The sequence below is a fragment of the Paramormyrops kingsleyae genome, chromosome 3 (genome assembly GCF_048594095.1).
Source record: "Paramormyrops kingsleyae isolate MSU_618 chromosome 3, PKINGS_0.4, whole genome shotgun sequence".
Lineage (NCBI taxonomy): Eukaryota > Metazoa > Chordata > Actinopteri > Osteoglossiformes > Mormyridae > Paramormyrops > Paramormyrops kingsleyae.
In genome coordinates this window covers 14,406,411-14,429,087 of record NC_132799.1, presented here as the reverse complement: position 1 = coordinate 14,429,087, position 22,677 = coordinate 14,406,411, and the positions used below count along the sequence as shown (strand labels likewise).

At 48.1% G+C, this 22,677-nt stretch overlaps 1 protein-coding gene across 18 annotated transcripts in view; it reads left to right on the top strand.

Moving 5' to 3' along the window:
• tacc2 (transforming, acidic coiled-coil containing protein 2) overlaps positions 1-22,677 on the top strand; it is an 86,990-nt gene that overhangs the window by 11,052 nt on the left and 53,261 nt on the right. For 6 of the 18 annotated variants that reach the window (XM_072709696.1, XM_072709688.1, XM_072709689.1 and 3 more), the window contains exons 2-4: positions 9,169-9,413; positions 10,865-10,981; positions 14,239-22,284. In XM_072709696.1, coding sequence (XP_072565797.1) covers positions 9,169-9,413; positions 10,865-10,981; positions 14,239-22,284 — 8,408 coding nt within the window. Of the gene's footprint in view, positions 1-1,475; positions 3,434-4,120; positions 4,207-4,806; positions 4,879-4,974; positions 5,805-9,168; positions 9,414-10,864; positions 10,982-14,238; positions 22,285-22,677 lie in introns of those variants that run through there. The other 12 variants (XM_072709687.1, XM_072709685.1, XM_072709684.1 and 9 more) reach the window with 7 other exon arrangements.

The window sequence follows — 22,677 nt, the reverse complement described above, 5'->3', positions numbered from 1 at the left end:
GTTATCTCTCTGAACCAATCATTTTTCCTTCTGCCCCCAAAACATTTTTGTGTAAGTAAAACTCCCATGAGTGAACCTTAAGGCTCAGGGCAGCCACTTAGTTGAACAGGAGGACACTGAGAAATCTTTGATTTGATTTTGTTGCCATGAATTGGCACAGGCTGTGCTGCAAATGCTCCTGCTTAGAGTAAACATTTCCCCGGTCAGTTATGTATAAAAGACGTGGACAGCCACTTCAGCAAGCGGCAGTGCGGCACAGACACTGTCATGTGTGCAGACTGAGACTTGGTACTTTGCATACGGCTCTGCAGCCAGGCTGCTGACAATAGCAGCAGTGCTCATTAACTGGCAGCACTTCCAGGTTATCTTACTGGTCATGGAGGATTTGTACTGCGAAAGCTATTTTTGTGATACCGGCTCCCCCTGAAGGACGGGAGGAGGTGTAACAGTATGTAAACCCTATAATAGAAATACCCCAAACCAGAGCCCAGGATAATGAAGGGTGCTGCACACACACACACACCATTCACACACACTGGAAACTCCAGTGCATTCAGATTACTGTAAATCCATTACAGAGCACAAATAGGTTTTTTTGTAATTTTGGTTAATCTTGGTTGTCAGAAAGGCAGAAAGAATATTAATTAATAAAAGATATGGCATTATTATGTTAAGTAGGGATGCCTGCTTGGTCTTTCAGTGAAGGTGTGTATGCATGTGTGTGTGTGTGTGTGTGTGTGTGTGGATTATATTTATATTACATTCGACCAAACTACCCTACAATGTAATAAAAACTTGTGTATTTCTTACGTTGTAGGGAACATTTTCAGGTCACAAAGGTCTGTGAATGCAAACAAAAAAGTAAAAATTTTGTTTGGTTACTTCTGGATTAGGGCTGGGTAGGGGTTAAGGTTAGGGCTGGGTAGAGGTTAAGGTTAGGGCTGGGTTAGGGTTAGGGCTGGGTAGGGGTTAAGGTTAGGGCTGGGTAGGGGTTAGGGTTAGGGCTGGGTAGGGGTTAAGGTTAGGGCTGGGTTAGGGTTAGGGCTGGGTAGGGGTTAAGGTTAGGGCTGGGTAGGGGTTAGGGTTAGGGCTGGGTAGGGGTTAGGGTTAGGGCTGGGTAGGGGTTAAGGTTAGGGCTGGGTAGGGGTTAAGGTTAGGGCTGGGTAGGGGTTAAGGTCGTCATGTTGGGTTTTGAGCTTTCCCTGTAGAAATGAATGGAGAGTCCCCACAAAGATATCTTTACAAATCTGTGTGTGTGTGTGTGTGTGGTCCAGGTATAGCTTACCTTGTGGGAACCAAATGTCCCCACAACATGATGAATACCCATTTTTTTACCTTATGGGGACCAGGTTTTATTTTATAAAAATCCTTAACTGAAATGAAAAAACTAAAAATGCAAAAACTCTTTTTTGTTTGGTTACGGCTGGGTAGGGGGTAAGGTTGTCATAGTTAGCATTAGCATTTTACCCATAGAAATGAATGAGCGGTACCCAAAAAGACATGACTACACACATGTGTGTGTGTGTGTGTGTCCATGTTTTCTGGTGTCCACTCTGGCCTGATTTACCTTACCTTCTTTAAATTGCATTATAACAGTACAGTACATTTTATGCTGCTTCATTGTAATGGTTGTGATTATTGCTGAGAAAAGACATGATGAGAATGATTCATTCTGACATGAAATGTTAGAACTGCAGTATCGTCATATGAAGCTTTACAATTTCATGCTTATATTTTATAGAGAAATACGTGTTCTATTTTAAGCAGTACTTCTATCCTGCAATGAAATATCAGACTTGACGTTTAGATTAATAATGACTTTTCAGTGTTTGGTTTTATATAATAAATAGATGACTATTGAGACTGACTGACAGGCAGTGCAGCAAACGGCACTTGTGAATGAGCGCGTGTGAGATTAGTGCCATGCGTCTCCCGTGAGGAAGGCAGGGACGAGGCTACAGCCCCAGTTTCCTGCTGTTTTTTTTTGCACACGGTGTGGATGTTATGCCGGGGGATAAGCATTGAGGTAGCATGAGTTACGACATTTGGCACGCCTCAGGAATCCTGGACACGGATGAGCCACACAGGGCGTCATGGGAGCTGAAGAAAGACAATGTACCCGTCCTCCCAGTTCGGAGGGTTGTGACCCAGGCTGAATGAAACATCAAACTTAGCGATACTAAGATATATATATATATAAATCTTTTGGGGAGCCAAAAGCACTGTAGCAGCAGTGCACACTCGTGCATGCTCTTCCTCTATCTAAGCATGGACTGAACAAAGTAAACCACACACATCGACATACAAACACACACACACACACACCCACAGGTTTGTAGTTATATCTTTGTGGGGACTCTCCATTAATTTCTATGGGGAAAACTCTAATCCAAACATGACGACCTTAACACCTACCCAGCCTTAACTTTAACCATAAGTAACCAAACAAAATACAAGATTTTTGGTATTTTTAATTTTTTGATTGCATTCACTGATCTTTGTGGGAACCTGAAAAATGGTCCCCACAACATCTAAATAACACTTTGTCCCCGCATTCGGTCCCAACAATGCAATATAAACTTAATCCCACACACACACCCACATACACACACACAGACACACACACACGTACACTGCCTTGTATCTGTCCCTCCTCCCACTGTTTTTTGCGGCCTCAACTTGACGCCTACGGCGCGATTCCAAAGAACAGCTCTCCTCTGCGCGTGACTGTGTGTGCGCGTGTTAATACAGGCACACGACCTCACAGATTTAACCATAATTATTTAAGCTTCTCTGCTGGTTTCCATAGTGATCTTTGTGGTGCTATTTTTTGTGATTACGGTCATGATTCCATTCACTCATGGTCACTTAAGACTCACATCCTATTACATCCAATCAGGAACAACCTTTCTTTGTGTGAGAGGTGAGGTTATGGTGTTGGAAAATCCTCATTTTAAGAGTCAAAGTTCAAAGGGCTTGCAGAATATGAGACTGCAAGCATCATGAGTCATTGCATTCAAATATCATCCTACAAAAGGAAATAAAATATGTTTTTGAAACCAGTTGGACATGTTTTCTTTTGCCAGTCCGATCTGCCCACTCTGGCTTGCCTGGTAATTATGACACCACACCTTGGGAAGGGAAGGTAATAACAAACAGACATGCACAGTACACAATCACAGCTGTTAATGTCTGGAAATTTTGGCTCATTGTGAGTCTGGCAGTACTGACTTCAAACAGACCCACTCTTTCATCTGGCTGCTCGCAGGCAGTGGTGGGGGTTGGGGGGGAGGGTCGGACAGGACAGGGCTGGAGATCCGTGTTCCTCAGGAGAAGCTGTTCTGGAACTGGCAAACAGGAAGTGAACTTCTGACACGTCCATCAGGGGCAGGTTGGAATGGAGAGGAAGACTGCTTTGGTGACCTGGCAGTTGGTATGAAGAGTCTCTTTTATAGCCGGTTTCCATGGCGATGCCTCAGAGAGGGATTGTTAATTCCATTGTTAAACCCATGTTACAGTTGCTGTTTGATGTTAATACTTGATGAAGGAGAGACATCATTGGCCTTTCTGTCTTGTTGCTGGCATTATAACTTCACTATCCGTAGAAATAATAATTGAGATATTGATTTATAAATCTATTACATAACTAATAGCTAAACTGCTCTGAGGCATCACATATAACTAACATCCTATGGTCAGTTTGTCACTGGATTGCTGATGATGTGGGTGATGATTCACTCCACAGGCTCCGTCTTCACTGAGGACATTGCCCTGTCTGCACATAGCCATCTTCTGTTTCAACACATGTGGCATAAAGATCGAGATGAGTTTCTTTTTTAAGGTGGGGATTTTCTCCCTGAGAGTAAGGAGAGATCAAAATCCTAAGTGGGACAGACCTCTGCCTCTGGCAGGACTTTCCCATAGATTGCAGAAGAAGCCTCCTGCAGCACAATCTTGAGGCATGTTGACAAAATATTGAACTGTCCTCCTTCTCTACACAGCTGTTTCAGTCATCGGTGTGAAAGATGCACATTCCTTCTAGGGCATTCTAGGACGTCTGTATAGATCTGTCTGGTGTCCTGCGTGATGTTGACTCTTGCACTTTGCTGGTCTCTTACAGCCTTAAGAGGGATCTCTTATGGATAGAGTGAGACTTTGATAAATCGTTTCATGATGGGGAATGAGAGCAGCTCTCCAGCAGATCTGGTAAGGGTGTGTTGCTGTGTGTGGGCTATCCAGTGAGGGTGGCAATGCTTAAAAACTAAATGCTAAATTAACCTTTAGCTCCAGATTACTTTGGTATCCCATCTGCTGATCCTTCTGGTCTTTTAATCAGAACTTGTCACTTCATTCGCTTTCACGCTTTTTTCATGATTGGTGTGATTCTTCCTTTTTGTTTTGAAAGGTACTGAAACTACCATGCAGCTGTAGATGTGTGCAGATATGTTGCGAATGAGCACTCTCGAGGTTTCATGAGAGCCAAAATAGTTTTTACAGACAAATTAACAGGAGTGAAATGTGTGAGTGTTTTTTTATGCTATTTGGTTGGTCCAGTACCTTTCTGAAGTTTTCAGCTGCTAACACCAGCTTCTGCTAACCTAAAGTAAATCTCAGCTGCTGAGTAAAGGTCCACCTATATGGTTCAATCATTCTGTATCACCATTATTGACCTCCTAATGTATGACATGATGAAGCAATGTTTGGTAGGTAGATACCTTCTTTACAGAGAAAACAAGTCTAAAAAAAAATACGATGACATATAAATGGCCATTTTAAAAAATGTGATATGAGTAATATCTTTTTCAGCCACAAGGGGGTGCATCGGGCAATGCGATGCCATTGCCCTCTAAGACAAATGCAGAACAGAAGGTACCATTGGTAAGGTTTGCTGATGCTGTGAGTTCCATGTCTATGCATGTGTGTGTGCGCCTTTACAGACGCTAGCGTGTGTGTGTGTGTGTGTGTGTGTGTGTGAGACAGAAGCTTCACATAGCTGCCCTCTGGGCCAGCTGGCTGATTCTTTAATCCTGGACTTTGTGGTTACTGGGTCGTCCTGTCCGCACGCACTGAAGTCAGGACTTGAATGTGGCTCAGAGACTGAAAAGTTGAGAATATACACTCTGTACATTTTCGACAGCCTCCCTCCCAGTGTGGCAGCCCATAATTGAGGGAACGAGAGAGTCAGCGCTGGACAGATTGATGATCCCCAGAGGAGGGAGGGAGAGACGGACCAGCTTGTTAGGGAATGAATGGCTTAGTGTGGCCTTGGGTCAGGTGGGGTGACTCTGCTCTTGGATCTTCTCACTTTGCACCAGCAATGGGTGTTTGAGTGAGTGTGTGTGTGTGTGTGTGTGTGGGTGTGTGTGCGTGGGAGATCATGCCTGTTTGTGTGTTTCTGGGTCAGGCTCCGCAGCCAAATTCTCCTACCGCGTAACCCGATCCCACCCCCCACAGACGCTGCGATGGTGACCTTTGACCCAGTTCCCAGCATTCACCTGTAACAAGACTGGGACTGTGTGACCCACTCTCTGAGAGCAGGAAGTGACAGAATGAGAGAGAGAGAGAGAGAGAGAGAGGGAGGGAGGGAGAGAGAGAGGGAGGGGCTGAGTGAGCAAGAGAAACAGAGCAAGAGAGAGAGCAGGAGTCCGTCAAGAGCGTAGAAAGAGTTTGACGGGACGGGAGGGGAATTCCGAACTTAAGTACTTTGGTCACAGTCAGTGGCCGCTGCTGGATTGTTGGTCATACTCCTCGGTCTCTGGACTGTCACACATCTGGACCAAGTGTTCACAGGCTCACCGCCCGAGGTAAGCTCTCCACCTGCCCCCTCTCCACCCCCGCTCCTCTCTGCACCTCTCCTCCGTATGCAATCTCCCACTGAGGAGCAGAATGGAAATTTTTAAGGGGGGGGGGGGGGTGTGTGAATCGGGAGTCCGCTGGGGCAGCGAGCAGCTGCAGACACCGTCGCGAGTTTTGAGCCGCCCGGAAAGAGCGGGGTCACTCCTTAAGGGCAGTGACACAGTAAGTGTGAGGAGAAGCACGGCGTGCGAACACCAACACGTGTAGAAGGTTCTGGCGTGTAAGCTGCAGGGTCTCCTGGTGTGAGTGAGGTTCAGACACTTCATGTGCCTCGTTATCACGGGGCCGCTGTGGCTTTCGGAGTGTGTGTCTCCAGGCAGAGCGACTGGGAGTCAAAGTCTTTCACCAGGAAGGCAGAGCGAGACTTTCTCACTTGAAGGATCCACAGGTGTGTAGAGGACAGTCATGGCTGCTTGTTTACCAGGAGGGGGCTGATCCATCGCTGTCCTCAGGGACCTTATCCTGCAGTGCATGCAGGTCTCTCGCACCCGGAGCAAACGTTCTAAGTGTGCAGGTGAAGTCCACAGTCAGCTCGCTCATATCAGACGCTTGTGAAGTCTGCTGCCTGATGTTGCTGTGGTTCCTCTTGTGCTCTGGTCAACTTCTGCAAGCTCACCTATATATGGGCCTGAAAGCGTTTGATGAGCTTCTGCTTTTGTGTTGTTAATTGTCCTTTAGGAATGAATGAACTTTCTAACACAGAAAAATAACTTGCATGGAAAGAAAACTCTTCTTAAGGGCGACTGAAGGTTACATGCAAACTGTTAACTTTGTTATTATTGCAGTAGAATGATGGTGTTTAGTGAATGTTTTGAGGGGCAAAACAAGGTTTAGCTAAGTTTCAAATTCCTGTAGGGGTGAAATCAATAGTATCTGTTTGCAAAATAAGACACGTCCCTGTGTGAAAGGTTTTAGTGTACAGCTAGGGTTGCGAAAAATGCAACACTTTGGAGTTACCAGTTGAGAAAGATTACGAGAGGGAAACAAAAAGAAAGAAGAAAAATGACTAGAAAAAGGGAGTGAGAGTCAGAATAGAAATGCATTCGTTTTTCATTGATTCTTTTCACACATTAATAGAGACTCACCACAAAAGAGCCTGTGCAGAACTTTACTGGACAATAATGGGAACCTTTGAAGTGATTTTAGCTGTAACCAGATTCTGTTGTTTGGGGACGACAAAGGATGTTGCTCAAGTTTCCATTAAATATGACAGACAAACTGGCACTATAAGAAAAATACGAATATTTGACTACTAATGTGAGTATTTTTCAGAATGTATAATCTGGTATACTTGCAGAATTTTGTAGAAATGGTACAAACAGCCGATAATCAAGGTTATCAAGGTTTTGTGTTATGTGCGTTTTCGCATTCTAGGTCCAGTACTCGGTAATGTATGTTTTAGCTCAGCCAGCTTGATTCCTATTGGCCCAGGTGTGAAACTGCTAAACAGCTTTTGTTCTGTGGGTATTCGTACTTCTGACCCCGATGGCGTTATTTTCCAGTGGGTGGAAGATTTTCGTAAATACTGCTTGTAGCTGCGTGTAGGGTGGGCTGTGCACGCATGGATCCATTTCCCCCCGATCGATGGGGTCCTGACTGGGGCAATTCCCGCTCATCCCAGCGCTGAAAGGCAGTGTCCCTAATGTGTGCCGGGTGATGTATTAGTAACATGACCCATGACAGCTCACATACCCCAGGGGCTACTTTCTGAGTGCATGTACTGCCTGTAGTGCCCTCCATCTGTCATTAGATTTTTTTGAGGGAGGGTGTGATTATGTTCCCCTGTGGCACCAGTTTTTCAGTGAAATGTTAGACAGTGGCAGTAATGATCAGCTAAGGTTGGGATAATGGTTGGGACCATTCCGGAATGCATTCATCAATTCCAGCCCAAATCAGGAAATGGGACTGGAGTTTAAATTTAAAATTTAAATCTCCCTGAAATTTGAATTCAATTCCAATTCCTGTTCACCATACGTTTTTTTCCCCAATCCAACTCCAGTTCCATTTCCTGATTTGCACTGGAATTGATGAATACATTCTGGAATGGCCCCAACCCTGGTTGGTATTCAACATGTTTGCTGAGTGTGTGAGTGAGAGGGCTATACAATTGAAGGATTAAATACTTGCTTGGAACAAAAACGCATCCGAATTTGTTTTAGCGGTATAATTCAAAGTGTAATATTTTAAAATAATCCGAAGCATGTAACAACAGCTTAAGGGAAGTGTGCAGTTTATTTGTGTAGCAGGACTCTTACACAGATTTTCCTGTTTTGCAACGTAATTATAACACAATCAGACATAATAGGACCTGGATACTTTGCAGCATTTTTTACAGCCCTCTGTTAGTCGTAGCTGTGCAATTAGATGCTTGGTAACAGGAGTCGGGGTCTCCTTTTGCTGCAGGGGCTGCCGTTGCTGTCCGCAGTTCCCATGACACCACAGTCCTCTAACATGGGCGTGATATTGACCCAGTAAAATATGTAATTTAGGCTCTTCCCAAAGGCATCCTTGCCTTACCATCCCCATCCATTATGCCGCACACGTCTGCTTGGCCATTCAGCCTGGGAGAGGATTCAATTTCATCCATCCATCCATCTTCCATAACTGTAGTGCAGGGTGACGGTGAACCTGGAATCTCAGGATCTCAGGAAGAACCAGGCAGGGAACATCCTGGACTGGGCACATGGTCACAATCAGACACTGAGAATGTTCTCTGACAGGAATTCAGATAGTGGGAGGAGTGGGGAGGGGAGACACAGGGGTATCTAGAAAAAAAACAATGCAAGTATGAGGAAAGCTGGCGAACTCCACACACAGCACCGGGGGCAGGAATGGAGCCGCAGCTCAGATGGTGCAAGGCCACAGTGCTTGGGTCTACTGAGCCATTATACCTCTGTGTAGGATTTCGTACACATTATTAGTGGAAACATTTCCTTCTTTAAACAATATTTATGATTATACTTGCCACATATGACCTCATTTGGCCAGTCTTCCTGTATATTTGCTGTACTGCTGGCAGACAAAATGGGTTCTTATGTCGATAAAATCAGGCATTTTGAACGTGAGTCATACGCCTTCATGCTGAGTTGTGTGGTCTGTAACAAAACAATGTGAAGTGAAAATGATGATAGATCGAGGTTTAATCTCCTCCTCTGTCACTTGACTGGCTTTCGATTGGATGCGTCGTAAATTGTGCCCTTTGCCGGGCATGGAGGTGAGCCTGCATGTGGATCGGTAAGGGGGCCTCCTTGCAGAGATGGCTTACGACTCGTGAAGGTGTCTCTCTAATTGTGCTGTTGCTCTGCTGCTCAGGTTACCGGCCGTCCTGAAGGTTCCAGAGGGACAACGGAAAATAAGGACGGCGAGGCGGGAGAGGAGCCGGTGCAGGTGCCTCCGGGACCGGGGTACGGGCCCTCGGCAGCTCCACAGCCCACAGAGGAAGAGGAGGGGGCGAGCGGGCAGGAGGACGAGGACAGGGACGAGCTACTGTTCCCCCACGACCTGCTGCCGAGCACCGACCTAAGCAGCGAGTTCTTCAGCTGGGAGACGTCACTCAGGTAGGCGCTGGCCTTTACCCACACGGCGGACCGTGCTTTCTTTATCTCCGACATACTTTTTACGCCCACTGATCCCGGGTATCAAACTCCAGCCCGCTATCCAAGCGTCTGACAACTTGGTATAAAGGCAGCTGGTCATGAGACAAAACCCAGAAGTGAAAGCCGAGAAGCTTTCTCAGATACGTCACTCCCACCAGCTGTTTACACACAGGAAATGACCCGGACAAGCACTGTGGTTGCGTTTACCACACAGCACAGCAGAGGTGTATTTATGACCCAGAGGAGGGAGAGTCACAGTAGTTCTGTGAGCCTGAGCGTGTGTGCGGCTTTAGTAGGGAACCACCTGTGGGTTTTACAAATTGCAGATGTCCAGATGGACTCAGACGCTGATCTGCTCCTATGGGATAAACTCTGGGGACGACCGACAATAAAATTAAACTGCTTTAAAGAAGCACTCCATTGCCTGCGTCATATTTTTATTGAATAACCATGAATAAATACGAGTTTTCCAAACAGCATTATTGTTTTTTCCCTCTATTAACTCTTGTAACAAAGTATACAGGTGAATTTTTAATGTTTATCAACAGTTACTCATTTATTAACAGTTACTCATTTGTTAACAGTTACTCATTTGTTAACAGTTACTCATTGACATGTCTGTGAGTACTCATGTTAATACAGAAAACATATATGCTGTCACAACAGAGCTTCAGCAAGCTAGACCACTTCAGAGACATTTCAGTGATAAAACAGGAAAGATCAATTCACCGTGTTTGTCTCTGTTAGTTCAAAATCAGATTATTGCAGTTTACTGTGTCTGGTTCAGCTTTGTGGATATGGAGTCTTTAGTGCCCCATCCTGCTTAGCAAACAGGCTACAGAAAATGAGGCCCATTCATACCCTCTGTTTGTAGGGAGAGACGGAAGGCAAGAGGTCAAAGGCAGAGAAAGAGACTTTTCACTGTTTTTGGAGCTTCTCAAGTTGTTCTCAATGACCGCTGTGGTGTGACATTCCAAAAAGAGCAGAAGTTTAACTGGGAAGGTTTAGGGGTGGGTGAGGGTGGTGTTAAAGCATACTTATAGCGCATAATTTGAAATTTGGGAAGAAGGGAACAGTCACTGGGTGTAAACGGGAGGGTCACACATTTTACACAGTGCTAACAGGTGACCAGGTGAGTCCACTGCAGCACTGCTCACACACACACACACACACACACGCTCCACAGAGAAAACAAACGCGTGCGTGTCTCAGAAAGACGGAAGTAAAAAGTGAAATTCTGAACATGGACCACAACGGTGTCTGTGTCTCAAGGTGTGTAAGCTAGGCTAATATTAAGAACGCTGCCATGACTGAAACAGTTTTTTAAAAAGCCTGAAGTCATTAAAAGTCGATGTGCTGAAACCCTGGTGGCAGCCAATCTTCACTGTGCGTGTCTGTGTGTGTGTGGACAGGACGCAGGTAAACTCAGATGAGGTGAAGAGTGAGCAGGTGACAGAGGGGAGCCCCCTGCTGGCCGGGCTGCAACAGTACATGGAAATAAGTCACCAGGTCGCAGGCTTAATGAAAAGGTATCAGACAAGAAGAGTGACTGTCTCCCTGCAAGGAGACAGTGTGACAGCAAAGATGGTCAAAGACAAGGTGTTCCTTGTAATGCAATCATTTAAGTTTATAATTATGTATTTATCTGCATTGCATCGTGGGATACCAGGAAGTAAACTCTAAGCAGTCACGTTTGTTTACAATTCCATCTTGTCATGAACCATCTCTGGTGGGAGGGAACCAGCTGGCCACACTTCTCTTTTTGCATCAGCTGTGGTTCTGAGAGCGGGTGCTCTGGGTTGACGCTGTGCCTCGTTGGTCATGCCTGGAACGTGCGCGAGGCCTTGGCCCCCGTCTGTGCTCTTGCATCTGCAGTGATTCCTCTTGCGGCCTGCGTGTGGCTCCGGATTCGCCTTGCTCTGATTTGTTACCGCAGCGTGAGGTTTGCTCTCGGCCATAAAACTGCGTTTGCTGTGTGGCATGTGTTGGGGGGGGGGCGGGGGCTGTGGGGCCTAGCTTCCCTGCTGGAGCCTCTCCCAAAAATTAACGATTACAGCTTTGGCAAGCCTTGCCTAATGCAGTGTAGCATCCGTGTAGCATATATGTTTGTGCTGCGTATTCATGCTAAATGTTATTGTACCTGACAGCTGGCTTGTATAAAATAGAAATCTACAAAGGGGTGCCCTAGATGGGTTAACGTTATAAATTTAGCTGACACTAGCTGCTCATTCATTTTTTTGGGAGAATATGCAAGAAGAAACACGCATTGCCATATCTAGAACATTCCATACTGTAATCACTGTTTTGGTAGAGAAGGTTCTCTGACTGCCATATACCATCCATGAAATGGCTACATACCTGTATGTATGTATGTATTGTTATTATTACACTGGTCAACAGTGAAAAAAAGGTCTAACTTTTTATAGCTGATCTAGGATAATTTTAATGCGCTAAATCCAAAAATCACATTGGTTTTGCGCTACCAGGTCAACTTTTTGATCTATTGTCGAAATTAGATAAACTGATGCCATGCAAAGCATTACGTAAACTACATTGTGTGCGTGCGTGTGTGTTTCTCATTTATAGGCCTATACTTAAAATTTTGTTGCTGCATATTACAAATATTGTTATTTAGAGTTTCAAAGTTAATGAGATGGCATCATTAAGAAGATCTTGCAGAAATAAGCCTGATGTCTTTTGTTACATTTGCGGCGAATACATTCTGACTAGAGACATCCCTGCCGCTGGACATTCCAGAACTTCAAGGAAAAGGAAATTTAAGCCCCAAGTTTTGAACAGTGATGATTGAACATACACTTTGCATATATAAAGTTAATTTTGTGGTAAATTAAATTTTTTCGAGACAGAAAATCGCACTATTTTAAAATCAACTTAGCTGAAAAACCTGACCTGATCTACAAAAACTGATGCCATATTCGTGTTCTGTGGGCCAGAAATATGTAAAATCAGCAGAAATATATTAGACAACTCACAAAAAATTTTTTTTGTAACCCAGTGTTATTATTATTATTATTTTGTCTTAATTGCTTTTTCACTTCTTTGCACTGGTCTGAGCGTCACCTGTGTGGGGTTCAGAGAGTTTCGTTTTGCTTTATTCACAGCAGGAAATGCTGCGTGTGACTGTCGGTGTTGCTGGAGGAAAGGCCTTTGTGGCTTTGAGGGAACAGGCTCATGAAGAGATACAGCAGGACAGTACAGCAAGAATGCTTATGGCTGGATGCATTAGGCTTTGAGTGTTTAGGCTTTAGAAAAACCAGGTGGAGGTACTTCTGGTCTGGTTCTTGAGGCAGTCAGGACATAGAGATGGAGCAGAGGGGAAACCCAAGGCGGAAAAGAAAAGAGTGCTGATCTAAGTCACACATTTAATTCAATTTATTCAATTTTCCTTCATGTTCACATCATGACATTTAATCTGTGCGATTCAATAACCTCTTTGTGGTTATTTAGGGATGTACTTTGTGATTCAGGGAAAAGGCGGATGCCGGGAGGAACAGTATCTCCGTGTTTGGTGGAGTACTGTATGCCATTAAGACTCAGTCATGCATGCGCCGGGCCTATGGAAAGGAGGCGGAGGGATATCGGATTCCTGTAGCGAGCTGCAGTTCATTCGGAAGAGGCAGTTAAGGAATGTTGGTCCTTCATGTTCACACTTGTGAGATCTAGGTTCTGTGCCAGAGAGGGAGTCGTGTAGATGTCGATGTAGGTCAGGCCAGTTTATTAACCCACATGAAACACTGGATGAGCAAACAAAAACACAAAAACTGCAATGTCACTGCACCCTGGAACATTTACCAGCGGGGCCATTTTTGTTGGAAATTGCTCAGTAATAAACCATTTTGGGTTAGACTATGTTTGATCCCGAACAGATGTGTGTGATTGTAGTCTGACAGGCTCCCTGGGTCTGTGGTTAGTCTGGAGATACCCACACTGTGGACTGGTGCATTGTGGGAATGCCTTTGATGTTCAGCATGCAAGCACCTGTGTCAAACTCCTTCTGCTGCAGTGCGGGGGAAGCTGAAGGTAGCTGAAGTCCATGCAGAGTCCAGCCAAAAGCTGCCGTCCAGAGCCAAAGGCTGGCAGCTGGCACTAAGTGAAAGATTATATCAGACTCACACCCACACACACCCTCACTTAAAACAATTCGCTTTTTGTAATTTTTTTATTTATTTTTTTGCTACTTCCACATTTAGTACGCAGTGGTCAGCCACAGAGGTGTGTGTGGAACGAGGCTGTGAGCTGATAGGTGGGGCAGGCCCCAATGGCAGCCTTCCCTGTAGTCAAAATGATTGATGCCTCCAAAAATAACGACCAAAAAATTGCGTTCTGTGAAAGAAAAAATAAAGAAAAGGCAGCAGCCCCCTGTGGATGATGCTAAACGAATGAACAGACCCAACAGTGTGGGCCAGATAGAACCGGTTTGCCAAACTGCCCCGGGGCTCAGCATGTAGCTACTGTTTTGCATTTAGCGTGTGAGGTCATATCTGCCTGGGCATCAGCAGAAGGTGCATTTTCCAGAGCAGCTCTCCCGGAGCTTCCGGCTCATTCCGAAGCACTCAGCAGCCCGTGTGCCGTGTGTGGAGCTCCGAGTGCGGGTTTGTGCCTGCATGGAAGTGCCACGCCCCCGTCTGAGATGGAACGGAGGTGGTCCTGCCTGCGTGTGCCGTGTGCAGAGTGTGGTGCTTGTCTGTGCATGGGTTCTGGCATCTGGAATCTTCTGCCGTGTTTTCATTGGGAGATTCTCACTTCCGTTTTCCAATGTCGACAGCCCAGACGTCGGTGCCTCAGACCTGGCCCCACCCCCGTCCACCCTCCCCCGAGACCCTGAGCCAGACACCCGGTCACCCCATCTGCCCGATGAGGTCCACCTCCTTGATCCCGGACCGGCACAGGTTCCCATGTCAGTGGGGGTCATAAACACACAGCCGAATAGCCAGGGGGCAGTAGAGATATTCAGCTTCAGAGACTACATCATGGGCACCATGAGCGAGAGGGATGAGGAGGAAGACGAGGCAGACATCGGTGCAGCAGCCCCATCGGATACCAGCTTATCCAGCGGAAAGACCGAGCTAAACTTTCTCACAGAGCCAGAGCAAACAAACGGTGACACCAAACGCGAGATAAAGATGCACGAGATGACAGGTTCTTTTAAAACTACACAAACAGACATAATGCCAAACAACTCCTCAGAAGAGAGACTAATGCAACTCCAAAATATGACGTTAATTTATACAACGCCTTCCAAGTACACAGAAGAAATAGAATCTGGGGTGGGCACAGACCTGTTGGCAGAGACAAAAACAGAGGAACATGTGCATTTTCTCAGCAATGGACCAGAAGTTCTTGCCCAGGATACAGAGAGACAGTGTGAGACAGAGGGGGACTTTCTGGCTGAGACGAGGGACATGGAAATTGATAAGGAGTCAGGAAGTAGAATGAGAGAGACAATGACAGAGTCGACTATGAATTTATTAAAAGGGACATCAAGAGATTCGGGTCTTGTGGAAGAACAAGAGATAAACCCAGATCTTCAAAATGAAGACATTCTGCCAGAAACATGGACACGGTTGACAGACGAGACAGAAATGGAGGTGTGGACATTTAAGGAGGAGCTGCAGGGCAGGGACCCTATGACACTGACAGAGAGGACAAAGGTGGTGTCCCAGAGAGACCAGCTAGATGAAATGCGCCTTGATTCTTGGGAAGATGCACAAGAAGATCTTAACGGAGACCTGCAAAGGAAGGAGCATGTAAAAACGTGGGAAGGGAGGAGGCGAGTTTCAGGAAGCACCTTTCATGCAGAGACTGAGCCACAGGCACAGGGACCGCAGGCTGAGGCGGTGACTGAACCAATGCCACAAACGAGGCCCGGCTCACCAGAGGAGCCCCGAAAGGGGGGAGCAGAGATGCTGATGGATTCCCAGGCAAGAACGGGCCTACTGTCAACCCCACAGCCGGAGCCAGAGAACGACACAGGAGGAGAAAAAAGCATGCATGATCACACAGGCAGCAGAGCAAAAACACAGCCCAAGTTAGCGATGAAAGCACATACAGAAACTGAGCTAAAAATACAGATAAATAACACATGTGAGTTAAAATCACAGACAGACTCACTGACGGGGTCAAGAGCGAGGACAGTCATCGACACTGAGTTAAGCTTATGCTTACAGAGGATCATGGGAACAGATTTAATGGCAGACAAAGAGAGAGGTTTGAGCGCAAATACAGACAGGGGGATAGTTGTAAAGGAGCAGCGGAACACACTAGGAGAATTTGATGCACCAACGGAGAAGGATTTAGAAGCATGTAAAGAGTTAAATGCGCCAACAAATGCGGAGGCTGGGCTGAAGGCACAGCCGCCCCAAGAGTGGTCAAGTTGCCAGGAACAGCTGAGCCTCCAGGGACAGTCAAACATCTGCCCCCTACCAGCAGACCCTGAGGCTGGGCCGGATCATTTTACTGCCTTGGTGATTTCACCTGCCCTCAGCCTGCTCCCTCACCAGGGATCTGAGCAGCAGTCCTCTTGGGGTGGGGCAGATGGCACCCGCAATCTGATATCAGTGGCTGGAGCCCCACTCCGCAGTCAAGAGTCACCCCCTGGGAGGGGTGAAAATGACAAAAATGCACTGGAGACATTTGCTGAGCTGGTGCCTGTCGACCCGGGCCTGTCCGGGGCTGGACAGGACCAGAGCTCTAGTGTGACAACAAGGATGGGGGCCCATGTGGACCAGTGTCCACCTCGGGGCGAGGGAGGCATGGGGGCACACAGTGTCCTTGGAGAGGCTTTGACGGCCGCTGCGTTGCCACTGACAACACCCACGGCGCCTGAACCGAGGGAAGGCGAGGGAGAGGCGGAGGAGAGATGCGATTCGTCCAAGGGAACGGCTACGGCAGCCAATTCAGCAGCAGCAGCAAGGAGAGAGGAATTAATTTCGCCTCGGAACTCAGCAGCAGAAGCATCTGAAATCACTGCCGGCGGATCTGTGAAGCCGTCATCAATCTCGCTCGAGATCAGCCACTCGTCTGCTGGTGAGCGTGACAGCGCACCATTGCTGGGCAGCTGCATTGAAATGCCACACAGCTCAGCTGAGAGTCAGGGGGGGGAGGGAGGGGGCGGGGCTGCCAACAGCTCCCCAGGGAGCAGTGCTCACTTGCCGGTCGGGGAGGGGGGGAGGGAGAGGGACTCTCTCTGTCTGGAGGACCAGACTGACGTTTTGCTGCCTGGCCCAACACGATGTGACTGCCAGGAAGCGCGAGGGAGAGAGAGAGGCGGCACAGAGTGGGAGGAGAAGGGAGGAGAGCGCATTGCATTCAGAGAAGCAGCGGGGCCTGGCAGCGGGGCAACGGGGACAGAGGAGCAGCCGGAACTCCTCGGCAGAGCACGTCACGTCGCCGGACCGCCCCCTGACGTCAGCGACTCCGCGCCGCAGCACGGCCGCCAGCTCGCCGGCTTGCCGGAGAGCGACTCTGCAGAAAGGGCTTTGCGTCCGCCAGCTCTTTCAGAGACGCATTCTCCCCCTCCCCCGTGGCCCGCCACCCAGAAAAGACCCACTGACCCCACGGAAGAAAGGAACAGAGGGGACTTGCATCCTGAAACGGACGGACGGCAAGAGAAGCCACCGAAAGATTCTCCACGGCCTCCGGAAGCAGCTGTCATCAAAGAGCAGGCAGTGGGGGTGCTGACAGGGAGTAACTACACGGAGCTGGGAAGGACCCGGCCAGACTCGGCTCCGGAACCCCCCATCCAGCCTGCCCTGCCACCAAGGCCCCCGGCTGCCAGCCAGCTACTTCAGCTCTCCAGCATCTCAGAGGCGGATGGATTAAGAGACAGCAACAGCCCAGAGAAATCCAAGGAGGCTGTTAGCATCAAGCATCTTTGGCCGCAAGGTGAACTACCCACTGAGAGAGAGGCGCCCAGGGGGACCCCTGCAAAGCCAGGAATCGAGCACTCTGGGGTAAACTCGCACTCGATGAAGGACAGTACCGGAGGCCAGGCAGGCGCCATGAGAGGCCCAGAGACCCAAGGGGACCGGGGCCCGCCGAAGAGAGCATGTGATGGAACGTCGATAGCCGTGGGCAGCTGCGCCTCCCTGCCTCCCCTGACTGTGCAGGAGAGCCTGCACCACCCAGTGGTGGAGAGCAGCTTCACCTTTCCAGAGTTCTTCAGCCTCAAGAAGCCAGAAACGCCACCTGTGCCATATACAGTGACAGATCCACAAGCTGCTGGTCATGATAAGGCTCATGCAGAGGTGGTAGAACCACATCAAACAGTAGCAGATCTGCTAGCCTCTGTCAGCAAGCCTGAACTGGAACCTGTCCAGCGAAGCAGCGAAACAGCTATGGTGATGGTGGAAGAGCTGCCAGTAGGACCAGGAACCGAAGGGGAGTCCATCCAAAAAGGCCTTGAAGCAGAGGTGGTGAAACCCCCAACATCTATAACTACAATGCCAGAGCTGATGGAACCTGACCAACTAAACCACAAGGCAGATGCAGTGCTGGTGCAACCCCAGATGCAGCCACCTACAGCAGAACATCTACCAGACATTGGCACTAAGCACACAGAGGAGGACAGCCAGGTGGAAGAAACAGTAGAGGACAAGGACAAGACTAAGCATGATATCGTGAAGGATATATCTATGGAGCATGCAGAGCCAGATCCAGCCAAGCTGCTGTCAGATGAAGCCATTTCACTGAATGCTGACAGCCAAATGGTCTCAGGGGTTATAAGACCTGTGGAAGAAGAAACAAAGGGTAGAGCCTTTGGTCTCTCAGTAACAGCTGAGTGTGAGGGAGCTGACCTCACAGAGGCAAAGGAGGAGGGAGGTCAAAGGGCAAAGGTCATGGAGACTGAAGGAACCGAGGAGGGAACAAAGACAGGTGGAGACGATTTTAAGAGGAAGGCTGTGCCAGCTGCTGTGGAGGAGCCACCGAAAATAATCGCAGGAAATTTGAGAGGATTAGACAGGGAGGAGGAGTTGACCATCTCAGTGGGGGCGCTGGACTCTTCCCTGGTGCCTGAGGGTTTCGCTCCTGCAGCATCGTCAGATGTCGCACAGCCGAACGATGCTTCTCCCGTGACTCAGAATGACTCCAAAAGTGAATTAGAGAAGGCCTCACTCGCCCTAACTGAAGACCAGGATCTAGGCGTGAGCTCCTGCCACTTCCCTGAAACTCCAAGAGAACAGAACCCATTTCTAATCCAAAACAGACCCATCAAACTCCAAGATTGCAGTTCTGATCCTGCGAGATTCACAGATTTAATGGCAAATGCAGTGGCTCCTGTCTTAATGCATCTTGAGTCAGGCCACCCAGACTCTATTAGAGTAAAAGCTGATGCCCTTACTTCAGTCACTGCTAGCTCACATGGGTCTCTCCTCTGCCAAGGGGAGCTAACCAATGATTGGGAGCCAACAATGATTCTGCAGACTGGAAATGAACACGAGAGGACAAGACAGGAAGAAATGGGCCTTTCATCAGATATGGCCAATGGGAAGAGTGGGTCTCAGGGGGTTTCTGGTCTTCAAGAAACTGATGTCAATATCCCCATTGCTGTCTCCCATGGTGACCTAGCAACCAACGATGAACATAGAGATACAGTTTCATTCCCTACTCAAACAGCAGAAACAGAGATGGATATCAGTATACCTACAGCCACAGCTCCCACTACAGACCACCCGAACATAGCTTTAGAAAAGGATCAGGTCGGGAAGGAGATCTGCTCTGCTGCTCCCACGCTGAATAATGTCAACTTAGACAAGACGGAAGATGGGAAAAAGAACAGAACCTTAAAAGGAAGGGAGAAGGAACAACAGATAATTGGCGGCAAGGAATCCACTGTAGAGATGCATCAAAGTGCAGTGGCTCCTCTCTCGTGTCCTCCTACTACAGAACGAGGAGACACTCAGGTGAAGGGAGTGGAAAATGATGGCTGCCTGAATGCCGAGATTAATGATGGCAATGCGGCAAACAAAGCAATCTGTGATTCAGGGGGTGTGGGACAAGCAGGCACCGAGACAAGCGAGTTATCCGGTCTTGGCTCCACAAATCCTCCCATGGGCTTGGCAGCGGATGCCGCCCCTTCACCTTCCTCTTCGGAGCCTATATTATCTGGATCTCTTGTAACGATTGCATCCAACCTTGCAGCACCGGACACAAAGTCTATGGCAGCCCGGCCCTCTGAATCCAGCACCGAAAATGCTGTTTTATCAGAGTCACGCGACACTGTGCCGGCCTCCAAAGAAGCTTCTGAAATTCATCATGCAGTGGAGTCTGAGCTGACGCTCGACGATGAAGCCAAAGTGCTCCCCAGGGAGCCTGAACCCATCGCAACCGGGCAGCTCCCAGCAGCCGAGCCTCTCCATCAGGCTAAAATGCATGATTCTCTGCCATCAAACGCTGAAAAAATTAATAGCGCTTCTGACCTTAAAGCAGAACCTATAAGTGCTCAGCCTGAACGCAGTGGTATGCTTTGCTGCCGCAGTGCTGAACACAAACCCCCAGTCACTGGCCTTGATTTCACGTCTAGAGGATACCCATATGTAACCCCCGGTAACCAAACAGAGGAAGACAAGGAGGAAGACTACGCAGGAAAAGATTACAGACAGCAAGAGACGGAAGTGCTGCCTAGAGAAATGCTCATAGATGAAACACCCGTGCAGAAGAAACAGGAAGAAAGAAGCAGACAGGAGAAATATGAAGAGAGCCCTGATCCTGGATTAGTCTCGGCTAGCATGGAGCTGTCTGAAGACCCATTAAATCGGAATGTAGGATTAAGCGGGGGGCTACATCTGTCTGCGGATCAGAACCAATCCCTCCCGGTAACAGAGACAGAAACGTCCTCAAACCATGTCGGTGACTACACATGGGGAGGAAGCTCAGCTATGCGCCAGTACAGTCTGGATCCCATCCCAAAAACCTCCCAGCATCCGCAGCAGCAGGAGGCAGGCGGTGGCGGAGATCCACAGGAGCGTGACGCACCCTCCGCCGACGATTGGCAAGGTGTGCCAGGCTTCCATGAGGAGGAGGAGCAGTTCAGGAATGCAGCAGCCCTGAAATGTGCTGAGGGCGGCACTGCCAGGGAGGAGATTCCACTAGGTGGCGCTCAATCCTGCCCCTCAGTCTCAGACCTATCTGATAAATCATCAGATATGGTCTCTGCTGGTTCCACTCAGGTTATAGCGAGCAAGAATGGGCCAGAGCAAAGTCTGGGGCCGGATTTTTCAATCTCAACCGGATCTGTTCCAAAGTCAGGTGACCAGGACAAAAATGATCGAGACACACTGACACCAGGCTGTAAAGAAAAAGAAACTATATGTGACACGAAAGTAGACACTGTGGCTGTTGTACCTACATCTCAGCAGAGGGATGCCGTAGCCCATGACCATGACATTGCAGCACCAATCCACAAGGAGATCCCCATTCAGTGCTCTCCTGCGACAGCTTCTGTCTTGGACAACGTAGCAACGAGTCTGTTTCAAGACCCTATGGTGCCTCCTACACATTTCGTTACATCTCTTGCCTGTTCAGATAATTTAATGCGTGAACAACAAGTTGCTGCAAGTTTCCACATTCACAGTGCGGCTCAGGAATGCCACGGACCCCAGGCAGATGTGGAGCAATGGCCTACAGTCCCACCGTTAGCAGACAAGTCTGCCAGTCAGCCAACCTTGAGCATATTTCCAACCTGTGACTCATGCGACCCACGACACCCGGTGTGTGGACCTACTGCTGAGGGTGAAGTGGACAGCCCTTTATCCACAGCAGCGACCAGGGAACGTGAGGAACTGGAGCAGCCAGAAAATGCCACCACAGGGTGGCAGAGTTCAGCCTCGGAATCATCTGAGGACAGCCATCTGTTCAGTCAGGCCAACAGTTCCATAGAGAGTAACAAAGTGGTTCCCCAATCAATCCAGGAAGCATACATAAGTTATGAGCAAGCTCATGTTGTAACTAAGGAAGGACAACACAGAACGGTCCAGGCCACTCCCACCGTGTCCCTTGAACATGGATCCTTTTCAGATTTTAAAGATCAAAGCAGAGGATCAAAAGGTGTGAGAGACGGCAATGAGGTTGTACAGGACACTGATACTGATACCCAGAGACAGCTTGTTTTCCGGCCTCTCAGTGAGGAAAATAAGGAATTATTGAAGGAAACGGAGTTCGGAGTCCCTGCTGGAGCTGAAGAACACTCATTCTCAGCATGCCCCCGAAGCAGTGTGGCACTCAACAAGATCCCTACTTCCAGAGAAGAGGAGGATCTTCTGTTTGATGGGATGCGGGTAGAGGAGGAGCACGACTTTGGCACGGTTCCCACAGGGACACTGGCTGGGGATCTGCACCCGAGTGACACACCGACGTCACTACAGGCACACGGCCCCCCGCTCGCAACGGACTCCCCTCCAGAGCCCATTGCTGCAGACTGCGACAGTGTCCACGCTGACCCAGACGCAGCTCATCTCACTGCACACAGCTCAGGTAGACAGTCTGTGTGCCAGAGCAGAGGCTTAGATGGAGGCTTAGGGACAGAGGCAGTGTGTCAGAGCAAAGACTCTGATGGAGGCTTAGGGACAGAGGCAGTGTGTCAGAGCAAAGACTCTGATGGAGGCTTAGAGACAGAGGCAGTGTGTCAGAGCAAAGACTCTGATGGAGGCTTAGGGACAGAGGCAGTGTGTCAGAGCAAAGACTCTGATGGAGAGCAGCACGCTGGAGTGACCTCGGAGGATACAGGCTGGCTGATAAGATCCCTGCGAGAAGCAGCCACTGTCTCTCACACGGAGCAAACACGCAGCCACACTGAAGACGTCTCCCATGACAGGTAGCGTACATCACGTGTGTGTGCGTGCGATGCACACCCAGACACCCATGTGTATGAGAAAGTGTGTGCAACTTCATTATTTATATATGTACTTGTTCATCCATAGCTGCTATGTAAAAATGAAAGTTAAGATATTAATATACATTTTTAAAGGACTTAATTAATCTTGTCTCCCTACTGCATTGTCAGCTTCCTTGTCATCTTGACAGATTGAGATTTGTTGGGTAAGAAACTTGTAGCCAAGTGAAAAGGCAAATTCAAAAATTGGATCTGAAATTATATAGTAAAGAGTTAGTTCCTGTATCAGAAATATAGCTTAAATTATGAGTTTGCATTTTTTAAGGATGCACCGCATTGGCTGCATGTGAGTCTCTCTGCGTTTTGTACTGGTTT